The sequence below is a fragment of the Lacerta agilis genome, chromosome 15 (genome assembly GCF_009819535.1).
Source record: "Lacerta agilis isolate rLacAgi1 chromosome 15, rLacAgi1.pri, whole genome shotgun sequence".
NCBI classification, from domain to species: Eukaryota; Metazoa; Chordata; class Lepidosauria; order Squamata; family Lacertidae; genus Lacerta; species Lacerta agilis.
In genome coordinates this window covers 30741795-30763126 of record NC_046326.1, presented here as the reverse complement: position 1 = coordinate 30763126, position 21332 = coordinate 30741795, and the positions used below count along the sequence as shown (strand labels likewise).

The window sequence follows — 21332 nt, the reverse complement described above, 5'->3', positions numbered from 1 at the left end:
GAAGAGGAGGGAGAGGATTTAGGATACGCACTTGCTGGTTTACAGGGGTCGCCAACACAATACACTCCATAAGTTAATAAGACTCCAACTCCCATCAGCCCCCAGGTCGCATTGCTAAGAGCCAGGGGTGGTGGGAGTTGTAGTCCATCCACCTCTGAAGGACACCACGTTAATGAACCCAGCTGTAAGCCAGTTCTGTGATTCCCAATCATTTTTGGGGCGTAGCCCCCTTGGTTCCATACATTCACCCTCAGTTTTTCCCTACCCTATTAAAACATCATTCAGAATAGCAGTTTGCTGCCCAGTGGCTGGGGCAGCCAATCAGATGGGCAGCATATTAACAACAACAACAACAACAACAACAATTTCAAAACAGTAGCATTTATTTAAAATCCACTCAAACCTTCTGTCTAGTTAATTCAACACAACTGATGAAGCCGATTCAGTGGCACCAGGCGTTGCATGAAAAATATTTTCACTGACAAAGACGCAAGGGCGAAGGACATTTATAGCATGAGCTATTTCTGTATAACTCCTTACCAGGCATGAACAAACCTTCGCTTATCACAGACCTATGGTAGCTAATTTATAAGAAAAAATCAATGGCTATTTCCAATAACTGGCTATCTTGTGGCAAGAACCATAAATACAAACAAACGTGGCTAATTAAATACTTTGTAAGTGATCAAGAGCAGTAAAACTTTAAATACGAAGCGAGGAAGGTGTTTCGCTCTAGGCGCTAAACTGGTCAATGGGTAAATAAGCGATCAACGGGTTCGGGGCAGCCCACCTACAGTGCCCCACTAATGCCCCTCACTTCTTAGCATCCCCCCTGCCACCCCCTGGCCTCTGTGTCCTCCTGCCTCCTGCTTGCCTCTTAGAACCCCCCCCCCCCAAGTAATGCCACATCAGCTAGGGGGCAGTACTGCCCACTTTGAGAACCACTGCGCGAGGGTTTGTTTCTCACCATCAGAGGATGAAGAGTGCCCACACCTTTTCACAGAGACCCTTCTTGTAACCGTGGGAAATGACCTGTGTGCTCCACGGGAGACTCACCTGTATTCGCGGTGACTGCTGTCGTCTTGGTAGCAGTCGGTTGTGCAGTCACACTGCAAGGGGCATCCCTTCCCGTACTCTGGTACTGCATCATGTACTCTTCGCCACCCACCATGTGATGGTTCTCTATCACTCTGCCCAATGACAAAAAGAAGGAGGGGACGTTGAAGAAGTGGCATGTATGGATCCAGGTTCCTGCAAGGATTTGGGCCTGGAAAAGGCCTGAGCCGGCTCCTGTCTTAAGGACACCTCTCTTGATGGGTTCAACCACACTTCCACTTGCCCTGTGTCTAGAAAGCATGGATCCAAGAGGTTTCCCCCTTGTCCCGCTCCCTTCCCAGGAAAAAAACCTCTCTTTAGCTTTATATCAGAAACAAACAGCAATCTGTGGGAAACTGCTGTTTTCTCCGATTGAGCGCTAAAGAGCGGTTTTCCACAGGGGAAAGCAGCGGGACAAGAGGAAATATGGATAAACTCTAAGAGTGTAACAAAAAAGAGAGAGTCAGCCTGAAAGTGGAGAAAAGATGAAAGAGTGAAGGAAGTATGGAATGTTTCAGGTTTTTGACCTGCGATGTTGTTTTGCTATGCTTCCTACCCCCCCTGCAAAGCCAATTTATTGTGGTTTCTTATTAACCAGGTTAGTGACAACTTTATCATCCCTATAAAATTTGTATGTAAGCAGAGCACCCCATTGATTAGCTCAGAGAAGAGTCTGGCGATGGGGTTGTTCTCCGATGCAATTGCTTTGTCTTAATAAACAGAGTCTTGAACAGACCTTTCCCAAATCACAGTGCGAGGACTTGATTTCTGTTTCACAATGTGCAAACCCACACTTTCTCAAACCTTTTCTTATGCAAGGAACTCAGAGGAATATAGGAACCAGCAAGCATGATTGACATCACTTCCCCTTGCAGTTTATGAGTTTTGGAGTGTGGGAGAACAACACAAAGCCAACTTCAGAGTGGAGGGCAAGTGCATTTTGTCCCCGCTCTGAATGGGTATACATTTACCCTGCTGCCATTTATAAAGGGTTTTCTCCCCCTTTGAGCCCTAAGTATATGAGGAGACCCAACATGCGCTATTCACAGCCAGCTAATTTGCACTCCAGTTACCACAGGCAAAAGCCATGAATAGGCTTTTCCGTGACAGTCATGCTTCCTTCCCTGGGCTCTCCAGCCCACTGATGTCTCTGTTGTATTTTCTGAGCCAAAACATCCTGGGGTTCATTTCCCTTAAAGCAGCCAATTATTCACTCGGTTTGTAATTGGGTTAAGCTCCCTTAGCGACAGAGATTAATGCTTCCTGGGCTGTGTCTGCAGGCTGCTGTGGCCTCCCCTTATAATTCCCCCCTTTCAGCTTTTCCCCTGGGGATGCCAGGCAAAGAGGAGTGAGTCAGTTTCTCAAAAACCATTTGCCAGCCTTGATATTTATAAGCGCTTACGATTTTGCAAACGCAGACACACAAAGGCTGAGAGCATGAGGACTCCCATGTTTTTTCCGCGATACGGTTTTGCTAGGGCTGCTACAAACCCATCTATTATTAGTGAGTTTCCTAATCCATTCCAGAATAGTGTGGAAGATGAACATAAGAAGGGCCTGGATCAGGCCAATGCTAGTCCAAGCATCCTGTTCTGACAATGACCCAACCAGATGACTACAGGGAACATGACTGCCTCCAACTGGGGAGACAGAGCAGAGCCATTATGGCTAATAGACACGGATAGCTGTCTCCTCCATGATTTATCCAATTCTCTTTTAATGCCATCCAAGTTGGTGACCATCACTGGCCTCCTGGGAAGTGAGTTCCATATACCGTATATACTTGAGTATAAGCCTAGTTTTTCAGCACACTTTTTGTGCTTTAAAAGCTGCCCTCGGCTTATACTCAAGTCAACCATTCCTTAAGAAGTGTACAAGAACGGTGGTTCTTTACTCTCCCCAGGCAGCTTGTTCCATTCCTGAACTGCTCACATAAATGCAAACTTTAGACCCCAGAAGGCAGAAAGCCTATCAGTTAAGGAAGTATTAAAACCCCACAGGTGCTCACTTTCCCTGGCTCCTGCTTAAACAGGACAGGATCCCAGCCTTCTCTGTATAACACAAGGGAACATTGCGCTGTGGGTTTAAACCACAGAGCCCTAGGGCTTGCTGATCAGAAGAATGGCGGTTCGAAACCCTGCGACGGGGTGAGCTCCACAGCAGCAAAGGAGGAAGAGGAAGGAGCAGCCCAAAGGGCTGCTTTGGGCTGCTCGTTCCTCCTCTACTACAGTGGCAAAGGTGAACCGGCTTATACTTGAGTCAATAAGCTTTCCCACATTTTTGTAGAGAAATTAGGTGCCTCGGCTTATATTTGGGTCGACTTATACTCGGTATATACGGTAGTTCAACTATGTGCTAAGAGGAAGGCACGCTTGGCAAATCCACACCGTGATCAACTCCCGCCCGGAAACCAATGTCCCCACTGTGGAAGGATGTGTGGATCCAGAATTGGCCTCCACAGCCGCTTACGGACTCATTGTTTAAAACCGTGTTTATGGAAGACAATATCTTACTCGGCCTACAAGTGATCGCCAAAGAAGAAGAAGAAGAAGAAGAAGAAGAAGAAGAAGTTGTCTTCAGACAGCCATTCAACATTCAGCCTCATGAGAAACAAGTGTTTTCAGAGAAGGAGAAAAACGTTTCCTCTATCCGCTTTATCCATGCCATGCATAATTTGTAGTACTAATATTTATTAAATGCCACCCATTTGACTGGGTTGCCCCGTTTTTGGGCAGCAGCAAGAGCTCACCCCAAAAGCACGTTTTCGGGGCGAGAGCAAGGTGTGGGGCACATGACTCTCCCAGGAGCACAACCCGGAAAGTGCGTATCCCGGTTTTGCATTGGGAAAAGTTGGAAGGTATGATTGAAAGTGATACGATACCCTGGCCTACATAACCTGCTCTACCTTTTGCCTGCATTTCTCAGCTCTGAGCCCCACGTACTCCCCAGTTCCCCCACCCAAACGAGGCCTTCCTGTGCAATGAATCAGCAAGCTCTATTCCTGTCCTCTTCAATGACCTGGTTTCTTCTACTCCCTCCCCCAGTGCTGGCTAATGGATTATAATATGCGCTTTGCTGGCACGGCAGCTAAGTCACTATCAATCCTAGGAAAGCTCAGAAACGTCAGTGATGGAGAGGGCCTCTCAAGTGGGGCAGGGAGGCCAAGCCATGGTCCGTGATGGCAATCAGTCCATCAGGAAGGGAACCAACCAGCCTGGCCGCACCCTGTTGTGTTCGAGGGCAGGGGGAAAGCAGTCTGCAAGGACAGTGAAAATGAGCCGCTGGGTTGCCTGACCTAGAAGCTTTCAAACCCAACTTTCTCCCTGACATGCTAGTTTTCTACATGCAATGATTTTTTGTTGTGTGTGGGGTGGAAATCCTTTGCCCTGACACTTTAGTTTTCTAGAAGCAAGGAGTTCAGGAAAACTAGGCTCTGTTGGCTCAGGCACACTGGAAACCAGGAGGGAGATATTAAAACAGGCAGAGTTTGCAATGAGGATCCCAGAACCTATAATATATATCAACAGGTGTATTCACATTGGCCAGGCAAGTGATTGGTGCAAGCAATCCCTTCCTACTCACATTTGCCGCCCATGCTGGTCCTCGCGGGTGAGCACACCCTCTTTTTCCATCAGCATTTGCCGGAAGGTCCCCACTTTCTGACGGATCTCCTCTTCGGAATACCTGCCGTAGCAGACAAAGCAAAGAATGTGGGGGACAGAGTTAGTCAGGAATACTCATGGTTTCATCCTCCCATAATTGCCCATTACTCAGCTGTGATTCCTGCCTGGTAGCAGGGTGGACTAGATGATGCTTGGGGTCCCTTCTAACTCTAAGGTTCTATGATTCGATTACTCTATTTTAAAAAAACAAACAAACCATGCATTTATATCCCTCCAATTTTCTCCAAGGAGCTCAAGGAGGCATACTGAGTTCTCCCCCTCTACATTTAATCTCAACAACAACCCGGTGAGGAAGGTTGGTCTGAGAGAGACAATGCTGGCCTGCCAAGGTCACCCAGCGAGCTTCATGGTCAAGTGAGAATTTGATTTTGGCTTTTTGTGGCATATCATCATCATCATCATCATCATCTCATTGTATTTCTTACTTGCCCTTCACTTCAGCATCCCAGGACAGATCAGAACATTATAAAAATAGAGTCATGTAAGGTAGCTGAAGCTTCTGGGAAATGATCTATAATGAGTTGGAAAAAATGCTAAAGATAACTTAAAATAAAACAAACCAGAAGCTTTTCTTTTAGGTAGAATTGGTGGAGAGGTACCCAAAGAACAGAAAATAACTATTATGTACTCCTGCTATGGCTGCCCGAATGATTTACACCCAGAGATGGAAAAAAAAAACTTAAAACATTAGAAGGATTCACATAAAAACGCGCAGTAAAAATAACTTAAAGGGGATACAAAAGGAAATTAGTAAATAAGTTAGAATTTGATTGTTGTTGTTTAGTCGTTTTGTTGTTGTTCAGTCGTTCAGTCGTGTCCGACTCTTCGTGACCCTGGACCAGAGCACACAGGCACGCCTATCCTCCTGCCTCCTGCAGTTTGGCCAAACTCATGCCAGTTGCTTCGAGAACACTGTCCAACCATCTCATCCTCTGTCGTCCCCTTCTCCTTGTGCCCTCCATCTTTCCCAACATCAGGGTCTTTTCCAGGGAGTCTTCTCTTCTCATGAGGTGGCCAAAGTATTGGAGCCACAACTTCAGGATCTGCCCTTCCAGTGAGCACTCAAGGCTGATTTCCTTGCGCATGGGTAAGTTTGATATTTTTGCACTCCATGGGACTCTCAAGAGTCTCCTCCAGCACCATAATTCAAAAGCATCAATTCATCGGCGATCAGCCTTCTTTATAGTCCAGCTCTCACTTCCATACATTACTACTGGGAAAACCATAGCTTTAACTATATGGACCTTTGTCGGCAAGGTGATGTCTCTGCTTTTTAAGATTCTGTCTAGGTTTGTCATTGCTTTCCTCCCAAGAAGCGGTCGTTTTAATTTCGTGACTGCTGTCCCATCTGCAGTGATCATGGAGCCCAAGAAAGTAAAATCTCTCACTGCCTCCATTTCTTCCCCTTCTATTTGCCAGGAGGTGATGGGACCAGTGGCCATGATCTTAGTTTTTTTTTTATGTTGAGCTTCAGACCATATTTTGCACTCTCATCTTTCACCCTCATTAAAAGGTTCTTTAATTCCTCCTCACTTTCTGCCATCAAGGTTGTGTCATCAGCATATCTGAGGGTGTTGATATTTTCCGGCAATCTTAATTCCGTTTAGTCCGTTTAGTTTAGTTTCCGTTTAGTTTAGTCTTTAGTCGTATCCGACTCTTCATGACCCCATGGACTTGAGCACGCCAGGCACTCCTGTCTTCTAGAATTCAATATGCACTGGTAAAAGATATAAAATAAGTAACTGCAGAAAGGGGGGGGAGGGGGTCGAGGAGAATTTGGCCTTGTAGATGGATTGTGTAAATATTCTTTTCTTATCGTTTAAATATTTGCAAAATGAGAAAATTATTTTTTTTTAAAAAAAAGATTATAGAAATAGAACCTTAAACTCAATTAAAACAATTTACCATCCCAAAAAATGGGTGGGTCCTAAAATCTCTCTCTCTCAGGTAGCCAAAGCCTGGGTAAAGGGGTGCACCTTCAGCTTAGGGTGAAAGACTCTTTGATTCTGACACACCTTTGGGAACTAGTTGTTGGTTTTTATAAAAAAGGAAAGGGATTTTATAATGCTCTGCTGTTTTTCTCATCTGTATTTCAATAGATTTGGTGGTTTTGTGTGTGTTTTTAACGCTATTTGAATTTAATTACGATTCGGTGATTAGCTTTTGTATTTTATCTGTGTTGAAAGCCAGTCGGAGGGGGGGGAATCAATATAATGATGATGATGATGATGATGATGATTGTTTAAAAACGGGCGTTTGCTGAGCTCTGGTCACTGCATTTTAGACCATGTCGCCTTCAAGGGCAGCCCCACAAAGAACGCGTCACAGACAAATATTTTGGGGGAAAATCAGCCGTGCTGCAGAAGCCCAGCCGGTCTCCGACATCTTTCATCTCCTTAGAAAGATTCATGCTTAGGATCTCATGCAATTAAAAAACAACAACCCCAAAACAACCCAGGCATTTCAGTGGGGGCTGGGGTGGGGGGGGGGGTAGGCATATGTGATCAGGCACCTAGCTAGCATCCAGGGAGGGTTTTGCGTAGTTATAAACTATGGAACTCCCTCCCACTGGAGGCAGTGATGACCACCAACTTGGGTGGCTTTACAGGAGGACCGGACAAAGTCATGGAACAGAAGGCTGTCAATGGCGACTAGCCGTCGCAGCTCTGTTCTGCCTCTGTGGTTGGAGGCAGCAGTAGTTCTGAATACCAGTCGCTGGAAACTACAGAAAGGGTATCTGAAGAAGTGTGCATGCACACAAAAGCTCATACCAAGAACAAACTTAGTTGGTCTCCAAGGTGCTACTGGAAGGAATTGTTTTTATTTTTTATTTTGTTTGACTATGGCAGACCAACACGGCTACCTACCTGTAACCAGAAAGGGAGTAGGTTGTTGTGCTCTGAGAAGAGGACGCTGGTGTGGATGGGCCATTGGCCTGAGACAGAAAGAGAGGACGAAGCGGGGGGGGGGAATATAGCCAGGCCAAACAGGTCTCCCTGCCCAGGTGCTGCTTTTTATCTCTGGCGTTTGGCCTCGGTGCGAAAAGGGCCCTTTTGTTTTTCCTTCCCAATTGACTTAAGAGCCCCGGCCGAGTATTTATTGGGTGATTCAGCCTGGCTTCCACAGCTTTCATGGCCCATTAGCTCTGAGTTACGGGCCAGCCAAAGGAGCTGGGCGCTGCTCTCTGCTCGCAACCAGAGGCCCCCTCTCTCCGGCTGCCGTGCCTCGAGAGTCAGTGGGTCGATAGCTCAATGATTTATAGCATCGGGTGAAAACATCCTGGAGAGGTGGGGAGAAGAGGAGAGATTGGTGTGTGTGGCTTCCCTTTGTTTCCTTTGTGCTCTCGGAGCAGCGAAAGCATCAGCAGCATGGCAGGAGCTTTGCCAACCCCCTCAAAGAAAACAGGAGTCTGGCCATGCCCATTGCTGTACTGAACAGCCATGCACATAAGCCCAGCACCACAATCCTTTCTATATGCAGGCCAGGCTTCCTATTAGGGGGGAGGAGCTGGAGGTCAATGAAACAGCCGCTGCTTTGCATGCAGAAGGTCCCAGGTTCAATTGCCAGCATTGCTAGGTATTATTCTCATTCTCATTCTCATTATCAGTATTATCTTTTTATTCTGTGCTTTTCCCCTTGCATCATGCCTCCTTCCCCAAGCCCTGGAAGCTTCTGCCCAGCTTAGGGAGGGAGGCAAGATGCTCTGGAAGGTGAGCCCTCCCTTGTGTGGTAAGTACTGGCACCTTTTTTTCCTAGGAAAAAAAAGCACTGGTTTTATTATTATTTATAGGTATTTAGGCAAGGCAGGAGGAAGCTGCTGCCAGTACTGAGCTAGATGGACCAGTGGCGTGTCTCAATGTTCACCCACACTTACCTTTGCCCTGTGCTTTCTAAGCAGAGGTCAAGTTTTGTTTGTCCCGGTGCTTTCCCCTGTCGAAGCAAATGGCAATCTGTAGAAAACCCAATTGCCATTTAGGTTTTCCCAGGGAAAGTGCCGGGACAGAAAACAAACAAAACCCAGTGGAAATCCCAGATCTGCACCTAGAAACACAACATGAAAGGAGGAACGGGTGAGCCCTCACCAGAAGGCAGATTACAGTGGTACCTCTGGTTAAGTGCTTAATTCGTTCCGGAGGTCCGTTCTTAACCTGAAACTGTTCTTAACCTGAAGCACCACTTTAGCTAATGGGGCCTCCCGCTGCCGCTGCGCCGCCAGAGCACGATTTCTGTTCTTATCCTGAAGCAAAGTTCTTAACCTGAAGCGTTATTTCTGGGTTAGCGGAGTCTGTAACCTGAAGCGTCTGTAACCTGAGGCACCGCTGTACTGTGTTCCAGTTTCACACCCCGATGGGGTGAAATCAGCACAGCTGAGGACATTGAAATCCAACTCCTCACATATCAGATAGACTGCTCCTGCTAGGAAGCTCTCGTGCAGCTATCAGTTCCACCAGAAATGTTATGGTGTGGGTGCCAAAAGGGGTTCCAGGGAGGGTAGTAAGTCAATGTAAACGTTGCACTTCTAGGGATGTCTAATCCCCAGTAATCCCCTCTGAGTATTTTGGAGCTTACACCCAGCGATGCGTTGGTATAGAGGACGGCAGCTGCAACAGATTCCTGTTATTTCGTTCAAGAGCAGGGCTGGTGTATCCCTATTGAAGCTGGACCACTGTTACCCTGATTTCTCTTCCGCTTCCCGTCAGTGAATGCGCTTTCCTGTGTTAGGCTGCAGTCACAGGGCCAACGAAAGCTGCAATAACAGGGTCACCCACCCACTTGCGCCCACCCACAAGTAAATGTGCCTTTGGGCAATGCTTAGAGCCTGATCCTAAATGATGCTGAGCATTCCTTCTCATTTCTCACCCCTTGGCAGCACCCTGGGATTCCCCCCCATGCAAGCACAAGCTTGCGTAATGAGGCCATCAATAATTCTCCTTCATCTGCCTTCAAGGGATGCAAAGCATCCCGTTGGGAAGATATCGTGGTGACTCAGCTACGCTCAGTAGGGTATGTGGGCATGTCAGGCTGGGAGGTGAGCAGAGCCGGAGCCAGAAGGGTGGTGTTAGTACGGAAGTGCAATTTTTGCACACCTCTGAAATTTCACGACGTTTCAGAATCCACACCTTTGCCTTCTAGAATGTGCCCAGGAAGAAAACACAAACCTCCTGTCGGGTTGCTCCCGAGAGCTCAGATGTGGCAGCTCATGTGTGGATTCACTTAACAGGCTCAGCTCCAAATCTAAAAGCCCCCTAGTTTGCTGCCCAAAATGAATGTTGCTGGATATTTTTGATGATGCAAATGCAGATGCATTTGTCGAAAGAATTGGCTTTATATATGATCTCGGAAGCTTAATTAGTAATTGCAACTCAGTGGAAAACAGCCCCAAATCTTAAACTGCGTGCTTCGTTCCACTCACTCTGTACTATAGCTGCAGTGGAGAAAATTATGCCTCATTTCACCCTTGACACTGGCTTTTGACACCTGAAGTGTGTAATTTTAGGACCCACCTTGTTTTTATGATTGCCAATTAAACTGGTTTAAATGCTGTGTTTTAATGTTGTAACACATCCTGCGACCTCAGTGTGAAGGGAGGGTTCATCATCATCATCTGACATTTTGACAAAGGACTGGAAGCTCCAGACATTTTTTTATATCCTTTGTGACACATACGGAAAGACCCCGCACACGCCTGGCAAATCTGGAACTAAACTTGGCAATCAAATGAGACAAATATTCATCATTTATGTGAAGATAACTTTTGCTTTTAATTTCATGACTTGGGCTTTGTCACTTAACCCATATGCAATTGTACTTTATGTGCCCATTTTAGGGTTTGCTTTTTCGTCTTTTAATTTTCTCTCTGTTTTATATGCAGTAGGTTATCAAATTATATAAAAGATCTTTACAAAGAGGGGAAGAAGGAGGAAGTAAGCCACCTAGTTCAAATATTGATCCAGCTGAGTGACCTCATATCCCCGCATGAACAGACCCAGGGCCTCAGATCATCATTAGAGGCTTTTTCTCTGTGTGCCTCTTCCAAGGGTGGAGGGCAGTCAGGGCCTTTCTAGTGGTGGCCCCTCGGCTACAGAATGCTTGTCTGGTGCCTAGAAGGCTTGTCTGGTGCCAGTATTGCCAGCTTTTAGGCACCAGGCAAATACATCCTTATTCTCCTATGCTTTGGATTTTCACTTGCAGTATCAGGAAATTTATTTAACGTCTGATGTTTTACAATTTTCATATTCTTTATGCTGCTCAGAGGCACCCATATCATCATTTGTCTCCGGTGCATGCCCGGCCTCTTTCTGTTCGCAGAAGCGATACTCTGGCTTTGCAGTTGAAGGCAGTAATGCTTGAATACCAATTGCTGGGAATCGCAGGTGGGAAGACACCGTTGCACCCAAGTCCTGCTTGTGGGTTTCCCACAGGCATCTGGTTGGCCACTGCGAGAACAGGATGCTAGACTACATGAGCCCCCTTTGGCCTGATCCAGCCTTCTTACGTTCTGCCTTGGACCCACCCAAAGGATGTCCCACTTTTCCTCCTGCCTGTTGGAGCGGAGGAACAAAATGATCTGAAAAGGGGCAGCTCACATTCATCCTCCTCTCAGGCGAAAGCCTTGTGTGGGCTCAGCTTGGCCTCTGAGGGCTCTTGAATATTTCATGGTCTCCAGACGTGCTCCTCCGCTCAATAATTGAGCAGTTCACCTTGAGCAGGTAGTGCGGAAGAGACAGCCAGCTCCTTCCCCCGACACACAGCCACACAAACACTGCTCCCTATTTTGCTGTTACATTCTCAGGAGGAGCACACGCACAAAGCCCAGCTCTTAGTTTCTGCGCAAATTTCCGACATGCGATGCCAAGAATCAGAGGAAGCCGCTTCGGACCATTGCGGCCTACCCAACTCAGGATTGTACTGACAGGTATGATATGATAGCCGTCTTCAAATATCTAAAGGGCTGCCACATGGAAGATGGAGCAAGCTTGTTTTCTGGAGCATAGGACTCAAGCCATTGGTTTGAAGATACAACAAAGGAGGTTTCGAGTAAACATCAAAAAGTGCTTCCTGACAGTAAGAGCTGATTGACAGTGGAATGCATTCCCTCGGGAGCTGGTGGACTCTCCTTCCTTTAAAGCAGAGGTTGGATGGCCATCTGTCATGGAGGCTTTAGCTGAGATTCCTGCGTTGCAGGGGGTTGGACTAGATGACCCTTGGGGTACCTTCCAATTCCACAATTTCATGATTCTATGATTCTATTTATGGTTTCAGGCAGGAGAAATCCCCAGTCCTACCTGGAGATGCCAGGGACTGAACCTAAGACCTCCTGTCTGCAAAGCAGATGCTACAACCCTCCCTATAATGTAAGCACCTGGAGCACAGGAACATAAGACGCTGCATTATACAGAGTCAGACCATTGACCCATCTCGCTCAGTATTGTCTACACGGACTGGCAGCTCCTCTCTAGGGTTTCAGGCAGGGGACATTCCCAGCCCTACCTGGAGATGCTGAGGAATGAGAAGAGCCAAAGGCCACCGATTCCAGCATTGACCAACAAGATACCTATAGGAAGCTTGCAGGTAGAAAAGGAGCATAACAACCCTCTCTTGCATGTGATCCCCAGTATATTGCCTCTGGTGATGGAGGTAGGACACGGCCATCATGGCTTGTAGCCACTGATAGCCTTCCCTATCAATTTGCCCAAGCCTCTTCCAGAAGCCACCCAAGCTGGTTGCTGCTGCATCCAAAGGGATGGAAGGATCCAGGGAAATCAGCCGAGTGTTCCCCCTTGCCTGTCTCCCGCACACGTCACCCATGGGGATGGCAAAGGTGGTTTGTGTTCCAAAACTAGGCTGGAAGGGATTCAGATCTGGGGCTCACGTGTTACCTGAGCACAGAGTTGCATCATTTCCCCTGTCTCCAAAAGCACACACACTCTGAGCCGCAACAGAGGTTGGAATCAATCTCGGGGGGGGGGGGAGGAGCATGAAGTCTGTGTCACCTTGCACATCTGGTCAGATCTGGCACTGATGTTTTCAAACCTACTCTCCTGTGTTCCTGCTGTTTGTTTGCACAGTGAATGGGAAGTCCCAGATCCCAACAGCAATGCTAGAAGTATAGCATATGTGCTTATATGGATTTGTAAGAGCACAAGGAGATCCCTGCCAGATCCAGGGCTGGACTAAAGCTTTTTGAGGCAAAGGATAAGATGCATGCACACAGACACACACGTCCTGTTCTTTGTACAGGAGTTGACTGGACTAGCAGGTGGATTTTATTTCAACACAGGTAGGTGTTAAAGGAGAAGGACAGGATACAGGTGGACCAACAGGTTAATTTCAATTTCTCCTTTTTCACTTCAGTTTGCTAATTTTCCAGATCAGTTATTTATTTATTTTTATTTTTTTGTAAAAATGTCCTCATCAGCCTTTAAGATTAATTTCTGCTAATACTCACACATTTGACTTTTATTTTGCCTAATATGTTTTTTTCCTCCATTTCCCCCAATATAAAAATAATAATAATAATTTGTTGTATTTATTATTGCTACGTAAAATGTCTCAAAGAGACTTACAGTTATAAAAGCACACAAAGCGCAAAAATTAAAACACCAAAAAGAGATAACAACATTATCAACTAAAAGTGCTCATCCTGCCACAATATTTAAAAGGACCAACCCTTCCCTGCCCTCTCCTTGTAACCTCACTACTTGCAGTGAGGGAACGGCCAAAAGGCCCTCGGAGCTGGACTTCAGTGTCTGGGATGGGGTGGAGATGCTCCTTCAGGTATATGGGCCCTCTCCTGTCCCCCCCCCCCGCCCAGCACCTGAAATTCTCAGATAGACTGCCATTAAATATGGCAGCTCCATTTAGTTCTCAGGTTAGCAGCTGTCGACAGATCCAGCCTCAATGCATTTGTCTGCTCTCATCTGGGCTGGCAATTATGGTGACAAAGTGGCAGGGAGAGAGAGACGTTTGCCACGGCAGACGGCTTGAATGAGTAAAGGCTTTTTGTGCTGGTCCACCAGCTTCCTGGCACCCCCCTCCCTTTCCCATCTCTCTGAAGTCCCACGACATGAAAACAGTCTGTGGCTTCGAGATGCTTCAGGACGGTTGTCAGATGAAAGGGAGCCGGCAAGGCGAGTGGCAGAGAGAGAGAGAGAGGAGAGAGAGAGAGAAAGCAGGAACCAACAGACTCGTTAAATCATTGCCTTTTGAAATACATCAAAATTCAACAGCGGAAAGTAAAATTCAAAGGAAGGCAGATACAAAGGAACAGACGCACTTTCAGTCCCTGAGCAGCAGAGAGTCCAGGGGCATCAAGACGGCCTGGGCTTATAGAAGCTGGTGCGGTGCGCAATAGTTATGAACCCGGAAGACCTGCATTCAAATCTTACCATGGCCACAGATGCGCCAGATTACCCTAATCAAGGCATGGAAGCAAGGTGGGAAGCTGGACACACAGAAACCTGCTTGCTCTGTGCTGGAACCAAAGCTGTGACTAATGGAGAAGCAGGAAGGTTGGGTGTTAATACTGCGAGCCCCTGCATCCAATGCTCAAGTTGTGTTGTTGTTGTTCAGTCGTTCAGTCGTGTCCGACTCTTCGTGACCCCATGGACCAGAGCACGCCAGGCACCCCTATCCTTCACTGCCTCCCGCAGTTAGACCAAACTCATGCCATTGGCTTCGAGAGCACTGTCCAACCATCTCGTCCTCTGTCGTCCCCTTCTCCTTGTGTCTTCCATCTTTCCCAACATCAGGGTCTATTCCAGGGAGTCTTCTCTTCTCATGAGGTGGCCAAAGTATTGGAGCCTCAACTTCAGGATCTGTCCTTCCAGTGAGCACTCAGGGCTGATTTCTTTAAGGATGGATTAGTTTGATCTTTTTGCAACCCATGGGACTCTCAAGAGTCTCCTCCAGCACCATAATTCAAAAGCATCAATTCTTCGGCGATCAGTCTTCTTTGTGGTCCAGCTCTCACTTCCATACATTACTAGCTCAGGTTATATCTGTCTAAATAAACCATGTATCCTAAAGACACCAAGTCTCCGCTGACCTTCGTTCCAAGGAAACTGAACCTCAGGTTGTATATATGCAAATAAACCATATACCCTAAAGACCCTGCAGTTTCTGCTGTCCCTCATTCCAAGGAAACTGAAGCTTGGGTATGTGCCTGGGACCCCTGGAATGCACCGCTCAGAGATTGGGTGGGGTGGGGTGGGGGCGTGCAACAGTATAACAGAATCATGGAATTGTGGGGAAGGGTTCCCAAGTTGTCATCTAGTCTGACCCCTAGCAATGCAGGAATCACAGCTAAATAATCATGGCAGATGGCCATCTAACTTCCATTTAAGAACTTCCAATGAAAGAGAGGGAGTCCGTTCCACCGTCAAACGGCTCTCAGTAATAGAAAGTTATTCCTAATGTTTAGTCGGAATCTCCTCCCTTCTCTCTGAATCCATTGGTTTGGGACCTCCGCTCCAGAGCAGGAGAAACAAGCTTGCCCCAACTAGGGTATTACAGTGGAACCTCGGGTTACCCACATCCTCCTTACGAACGCTTCGGGTAACGAGCTCCGCTAACTCAGAAGTAGATGCCCTGGTTGCGAACTTTGCCCCGGGATGCAAGAGGAAGATGCACGGCGGTGATGCCGCGGCAGTAGCAGGCGGCCCCATTAGCGAAAGCACACCTCAGATTAAGAATGGTTTCGGGTTAAGAATAGACCTCTGGAATGAATTAAGTTCGTAACCGGAGGTACCACGGTATAATAAATTTAAGGTGCACACATAGTGGGCGACATTCCACTGAAAACCAACCCTTCGCCCTTCAAAATTAGGAAATATTCCCTGAAAAAATAAATACACTTTATCTGAGTAAACAGAGCAATCCCCAAACCATCCTGACTCTCCCAATGACCCCAAATATTTCCTCTGCAGCAGAAGTATCTTGGAAAAGCCTTTCCCAATTATTCTTTTCATTTATAAATTGTTCAGACTCTGTCAAAAGAGCATATTTGTATAGTGAATAGAGGAGGTCTGTGACAATGGTTTCAGAAATGAGGGCATTTACCATTTCAAAATGGGACGCGGGTGACGCTGTGGTCTAAACCACAGAGCCTAGGGCTTGCCGATCAGAAGGTTGGCGGTTTGAATCTCCGATGGGGTGAGCTCCCGTTGCTCGGTCCCAGCTCCTGCCCATGTAGCAGTTCGAAAGCACATCAAAGTGCAAGTAGATAAATAGGTACTGCCCTGGCAGGAAGGTAAACAGCGTTTCCATGCGCTGCTCTGGTTCGCCAGAAGCAGCTTAGTCATGCTGGTCACATGACCTGGAAGCTATACGCTGGCTCCCTCGGCCAGTAAGGTGAGCGCCGCAACCCCAGAGTCGTCCGTGACTGGACCTAATGGTCAGGGGTCCCCTTACCTTTACCATTTCAAAAGAATGGCCCGGACTGGCCAGGATAATGCAATCAGCAAGGGTTATCAGATAGAAAATCCTCTCCAATTTCTGTTGCGGACCACCACTTTCTGTGATGCTTGTATGGTGCTTTTGGGTGGTCTTTGGCTAAGGGGTTGGGCAATCTCTAAAGTCTTTAAAAGCTGTTACACACCTTTGTTCTGGGTCTTGGAGGGAGGGGTAACTCTGTCGCAGCAGAAAAAAATAAAGACCTTCCTTGTTTTTGTTTTTTTCTAATGGTTCCTGTCTCCACTCATTCTTCTCCAACCTAGGGGGACACTGAATGGAGGGGGGCTGTAAAAGCCAACCCCAAAATTTAGTATAACAATTTTGTGGTGTGTCCACTGGGGGAGGGTTCCTACGCCCCACCAAGAGCCACAAGGAGGTAATTCCTTTCTTTGTTTCCCAGGGTTGTTTCCTTCCCGCCCTCAAAACAACAACAACAAAAGCCTCCCTCTGCAAAATAAATAAACAGCTAATGAGAAGCAAGGGGGCCATCTGCCGACTCCAGCATGGCCCAATCCCTCTGACGCCCAGCCTGCCGACAAGACCATGCCATGAATAATGCGCCACTGCAAATATTTGTCTTCTCCAGCAGGTCCTCCCATCCAAAGGGAGGCTGCTTGTTTTTCATTTTCACAGAGCTCTCAGTTGGGGAGGGGGGAAGGTAGGAGGCCTGTTTCTTACTGGGCTCTGTCAGGGGCTGGATTAATCATTACGGGAAGGGAGGGATGGGTGCAGGATTAGGATCGTTTAGAGCTGTGTTTTGTGCCAAGGAGGCCCCTGCCACGGTATGCCCTTCAAGCTGTTCAGTGCTATTGGGTGTGTGGGACAATCGTCTCAGGTATTTGGGGGTGTCCATGAAAGAGCAGGGCAAAAAATTCTTCAAATAATACATAAGGTGGTACAGAAAATAAAATAACGTATTTAGAGGAAACCTCCCAACTGGCCCTTCTAGTCCGCATCCTCTTCTCTCATTGGCTAACAGGGTAGTGACTTTTCCAACTAAACACGAGGACACAGTTTTATGGCAAGGAGTAGGGAGCAAAGGAGAAAGGATAGCTGGCATTTATCTGGGACCAAATGCTTTAGCCTACAGGATCCTGTTATTTTATTGCTGGATTTCCAGTTATATTTAAAATAAACCACTAGGGAGACAGGAAGGGACTTTTGCACACTGGTTGAATCCATAGGAGGTCCTGACCCGATGGGTTCCCTTTGGGAAGCTTGTCTTTGGTTTATAACAAAGTCCCCAGAAAATTCTTGTGTGCCATATTTCACCTGACTTTATGGAACCAAAGCCTCCACATAAGGTGTAGCAAAGAGTTATTTGCTCTGATTTCAAAGCGAATCAACCTGGATTTACATGCAGATTAGGACTCAGCTCTTTGGCAGAGTATGCAAGTTTCCAAACCTTGCAATGTAGATTTGTTTTAACACACACACACAAAAGCATATTTTACAAACATGCCTATTTTAGGGAAAATCCAAGGACATGTGTAAAAATGTGTATTTTAATGGGGGAATATTTACCGTATTTCGAAAAATAATCTCCACAGGATAAGCTTCCTGAATATTAGTGGATTTGATGGCCACAGCTTACAATACTTTAATGCATGTGTATATACAGAATTTTAGCATTTTAGAAGAATTTATTAAAGTGTGTACAATAAAATGCTTTCTTGTTCTTTTTAATCTGCAAAATAATGGATGGGCCAGACCCGTGATGAAGTATACACAAAACGACCTAGATCCATCCACTTCTACCTTCTCCTCAGGGATCCTGTCACTGTGGAGGAAGTGAAACGACCAGACCAGCCCCAAGAGATGGCTGCTGCAGTCAGAGTCTGAGTCACTAAGTCAGCTGGGTGAGCTGGAATCAGCTGCTTCTCTTTGTCAGAAAGAAGGATCTTACGCCATGCTATCGCTATCGCCTTCTGCTATCCAACCTCCCAGCACACAAATCCCTATGAGTCATCCATCCCTTGAAGTACCAACAGGATCAAGACAGAACCACCTGGGGACTTGAGCTTCCATCGCTAGGGAGCAGACCATCATCCATTCTGAGCCTCTGATGACCCCCCACTTTCTTGGCCGCCCTTTCATGGGCGAAGTTCACCATCAAATAGGATCGCACCCTGCAGTAAATGTAAACAATACAAGGCTATGGCCGATCTAGCTTGAATGGCGGGTTGGCAAGCACTTCAAAGGCATTCAGGAGCGATTTGAGAATGATCAAAATGGCAGATGGTCCATTCCTTGGGGGACCATATCGTCTCAGACATGCATGTTTTACCACCCGGGGCGACGAGAGGGGAGGGGAGCTGGTGCAAATTACTGGGACCTGGTGGTCTGGAAGGGGACTCAGGACCCGACTATCTTGAATATGTTTTACAGGCGTCTCGCCACTTACGTGTGGTCATGTATACGTGGATCGCCTGGAAATCAATCATTCAATCAATCAATCAATCAATCAATCAATTCAAATCTGGAAATGGCAGGAGAGAGCTAGAAAGTCCTTGTGGCTCATGAGACTCTCCCCAGAGCCCTAAGAGGATGCCAGCGAGCCAAAGGTCCAGAAATAAAGGTTTAAAAGGCTTTTTAAAAAAGAACTTGTGAGCTCCAAAATGGCGCACAGAGTTTTTACTGCTGCAGCAGTATCTCACTCAGCAGTTGTTAGGCGGGAAGCTGTATTGCTTGGTTGCACTGTTCCCTGCCCTTTCTGGTTATCTGGAGGCAAAAGTGCAGTATAAAATAAAAATGTGTGTCTAATGCCTCTTAAATCTCCCTAGTTCCCCTCTCTGATGAGGCCCTCCACTTAAGTGATGTGCCCAGGAACCCAGAATGTAACCCCGGCTTAAGTCGGGAGTCGCCTATCTATAGTTCTTAACAAAACATGCACTTCATATTCAATACATGTACAGCTCTGAACAGCAGCTTGCGAACTTGTGCCGTGAGCCGAACATTTCTGAGTATTTCCGAGTCTCTACGAATATTCGCTCCTGCGCATTGACAGTATGACAGCTCAGCCTCAACTTGTTACACGCAATCATGTTTGTAGGTTGTGTGATACACATAAAACCACTGTGATTAGTTCAGCAATGAACATGCTGGTGCTTAGATTATTGATATTAGTCATTGGGGTCGCAATATTGTCAACAGGTGCAAATATTATCATATTTCTTATTAACAAAAATAAGACTGCACGTTTATTTTATTTTGTGTAAAGATTTTTAACCGGTCGGCCCTTGTTGAGAGGCCCCCCAAAAATGTTTACCAGGGCCTGAACTCGCTCTTGGCAGCTCTGATCACACTGCACCAAACTCACCATCCAGGCCAGAAGATGTTGCCCTATCAGGACTCCTCCAACTGAGAAGACATTTCTCCAATTCATCACCTCCGCACGGCAGAAACTAGCCATTACAGAACATGGCAAAAGAGCAGTCAACTCCTCAGAGCAGGTAGGGTGACTAAGAGGTTCAGGCTGGCCAGCCCTCAAAGGGCCTCAGCATGTCACTGGGGCAGTTGCAAGTCCCCAGCAAGTCCCAGCAAGCACAGGATTCCAGAGCCCTCCGGGGTCTGGTCCTTGCCAACTGGCCTGGTGCCCACTTGGCCTCCCCTGGAACTGCAAGCCAGAAGGAGACAAGACAAGCAGAGACTGGTGGTTTTATACTCTCTCCTATGTAGCCCATAGGGACGCAGGGGGCACTGTGGGTTAAACCACAGAGCCTAGGGCTTGCTGATCAGAAGGTCAGCGGTTCAAATCCCCGCAACGGGGTGAGCTCCTGTTGCTCGATCCCTGCTCCTGCCAACCTAGCAGTTCAAAGCACGTCAGGCAAGTAGATCAATAGGTACTGCTATGATGAGAAGGTAAAACGGCGTTTCTGTGCGATGCTCTGGTTCGCCAGAAGCGGCTTAGTCATGCTGGCCACATGACCAAAGCTGTACGCTGGCTCCCTCGGCCAGTAAGTGAGATGAGCACACGCAACTCCAGAGTCGTCACAACAACTGGACCTAATGGTCAGGGTCCCTTTACCTTACTATGTAGCCAATAATAATATAATAATAATAATAATAATAATAATAATAATAATAATTTATTTGTACCCTGCCCACTCTGGCTGGGTCCCCCCAGCCTCTGGGCGGCCTCCATATTCAGAACGAGCATGTCCTGACCTAGCAGAATGATTCAGTCATCTCAGAGCTGTGCACTGAATGTGTGCAAATGTGGGTCAGATGCACATCTCCAGCACTGGTGTTGACGCAATGTTAGAATGATCAAACTTATATTTCTTTTGTGCTGCTGTTTTACCGGTCTTGGGTTGTATTTTTGTTCTGAGATATTGTTTGCTTTTATATTAGAGGGTTTTCAAAACATTAGAGGTTTCAAATGTTCTATACTAAGTCAATAATAGAAACAACAACAACAACACCCAGTAGTAGTAGTAGCAGCAGCAGCTAGCAGTAATATATGGTTAGAGTTCTGAACCAGGACCTGATAGAGACCAGGGTTCAAATCCCCACCCAGCCATGAAGCTCACGGTTACTTTGGGCCAGGTGCTCACTCTTAGCCTAGCCTACCTCACCGGGCTTTAGGAGGATAAATGAGGAAACTATACACACAACTTTGAGCTCCATGGAGGAAAGATGGATATAAAGTAGTGGTAATAGTAGTAGTAGTAGTCAATGCATAGTAAATGAATGCTGAGCTCACCCTTGCTCCTCCATCATCTCCTGCAACTCCATGCATTTCAGCTCCACCGCCGCTTCCTCTCGTGGTCCAGGATCTCCCGGTGAGCCTCTTCACCAAACCGGCCTCTCACCAGCCTCACCTCGTCCTCTGGCTGTGCCATGTGCCCGAGGCCCCTGCCTGGGGGAACCGTGGGAGGCTCCTGTGGGAAGGCATCTGGCACCGTTGTTGTAGAGAGCCTGAATGCTGGGTGTGTATTTTTGGGGGGAGGGGGGCCTTCTGTAACCCTGTTGAGATTGAGGAAAGGGAGAAAGAAAAGAAAGAAAAAACATGTTTATTCTGCATCCTGAAAACACAGCAGGAGCTAAGTGAAAGGCCAGGTTCCTCTACTCAGAGGCTCTGGGAGAGCAGCAAGCCAG

General features: G+C 46.9%; 1 protein-coding gene across 1 annotated transcript in view; it reads right to left on the bottom strand.

Annotated features, from left to right (window-relative positions):
* SRRM3 (serine/arginine repetitive matrix 3) overlaps positions 1–21099 on the bottom strand; it is a 55015-nt gene extending 33916 nt beyond the window's left edge. The window contains 5 exon segments of the mRNA XM_033172105.1: positions 1057–1138; positions 1141–1190; positions 4678–4779; positions 20938–20983; positions 20986–21099. Coding sequence (XP_033027996.1) covers positions 1057–1138; positions 1141–1190; positions 4678–4779; positions 20938–20983; positions 20986–21076 — 371 coding nt within the window. The 5' untranslated portion in view covers positions 21077–21099.
* Between the last annotated feature and the right edge of the window lie 233 nt (positions 21100–21332).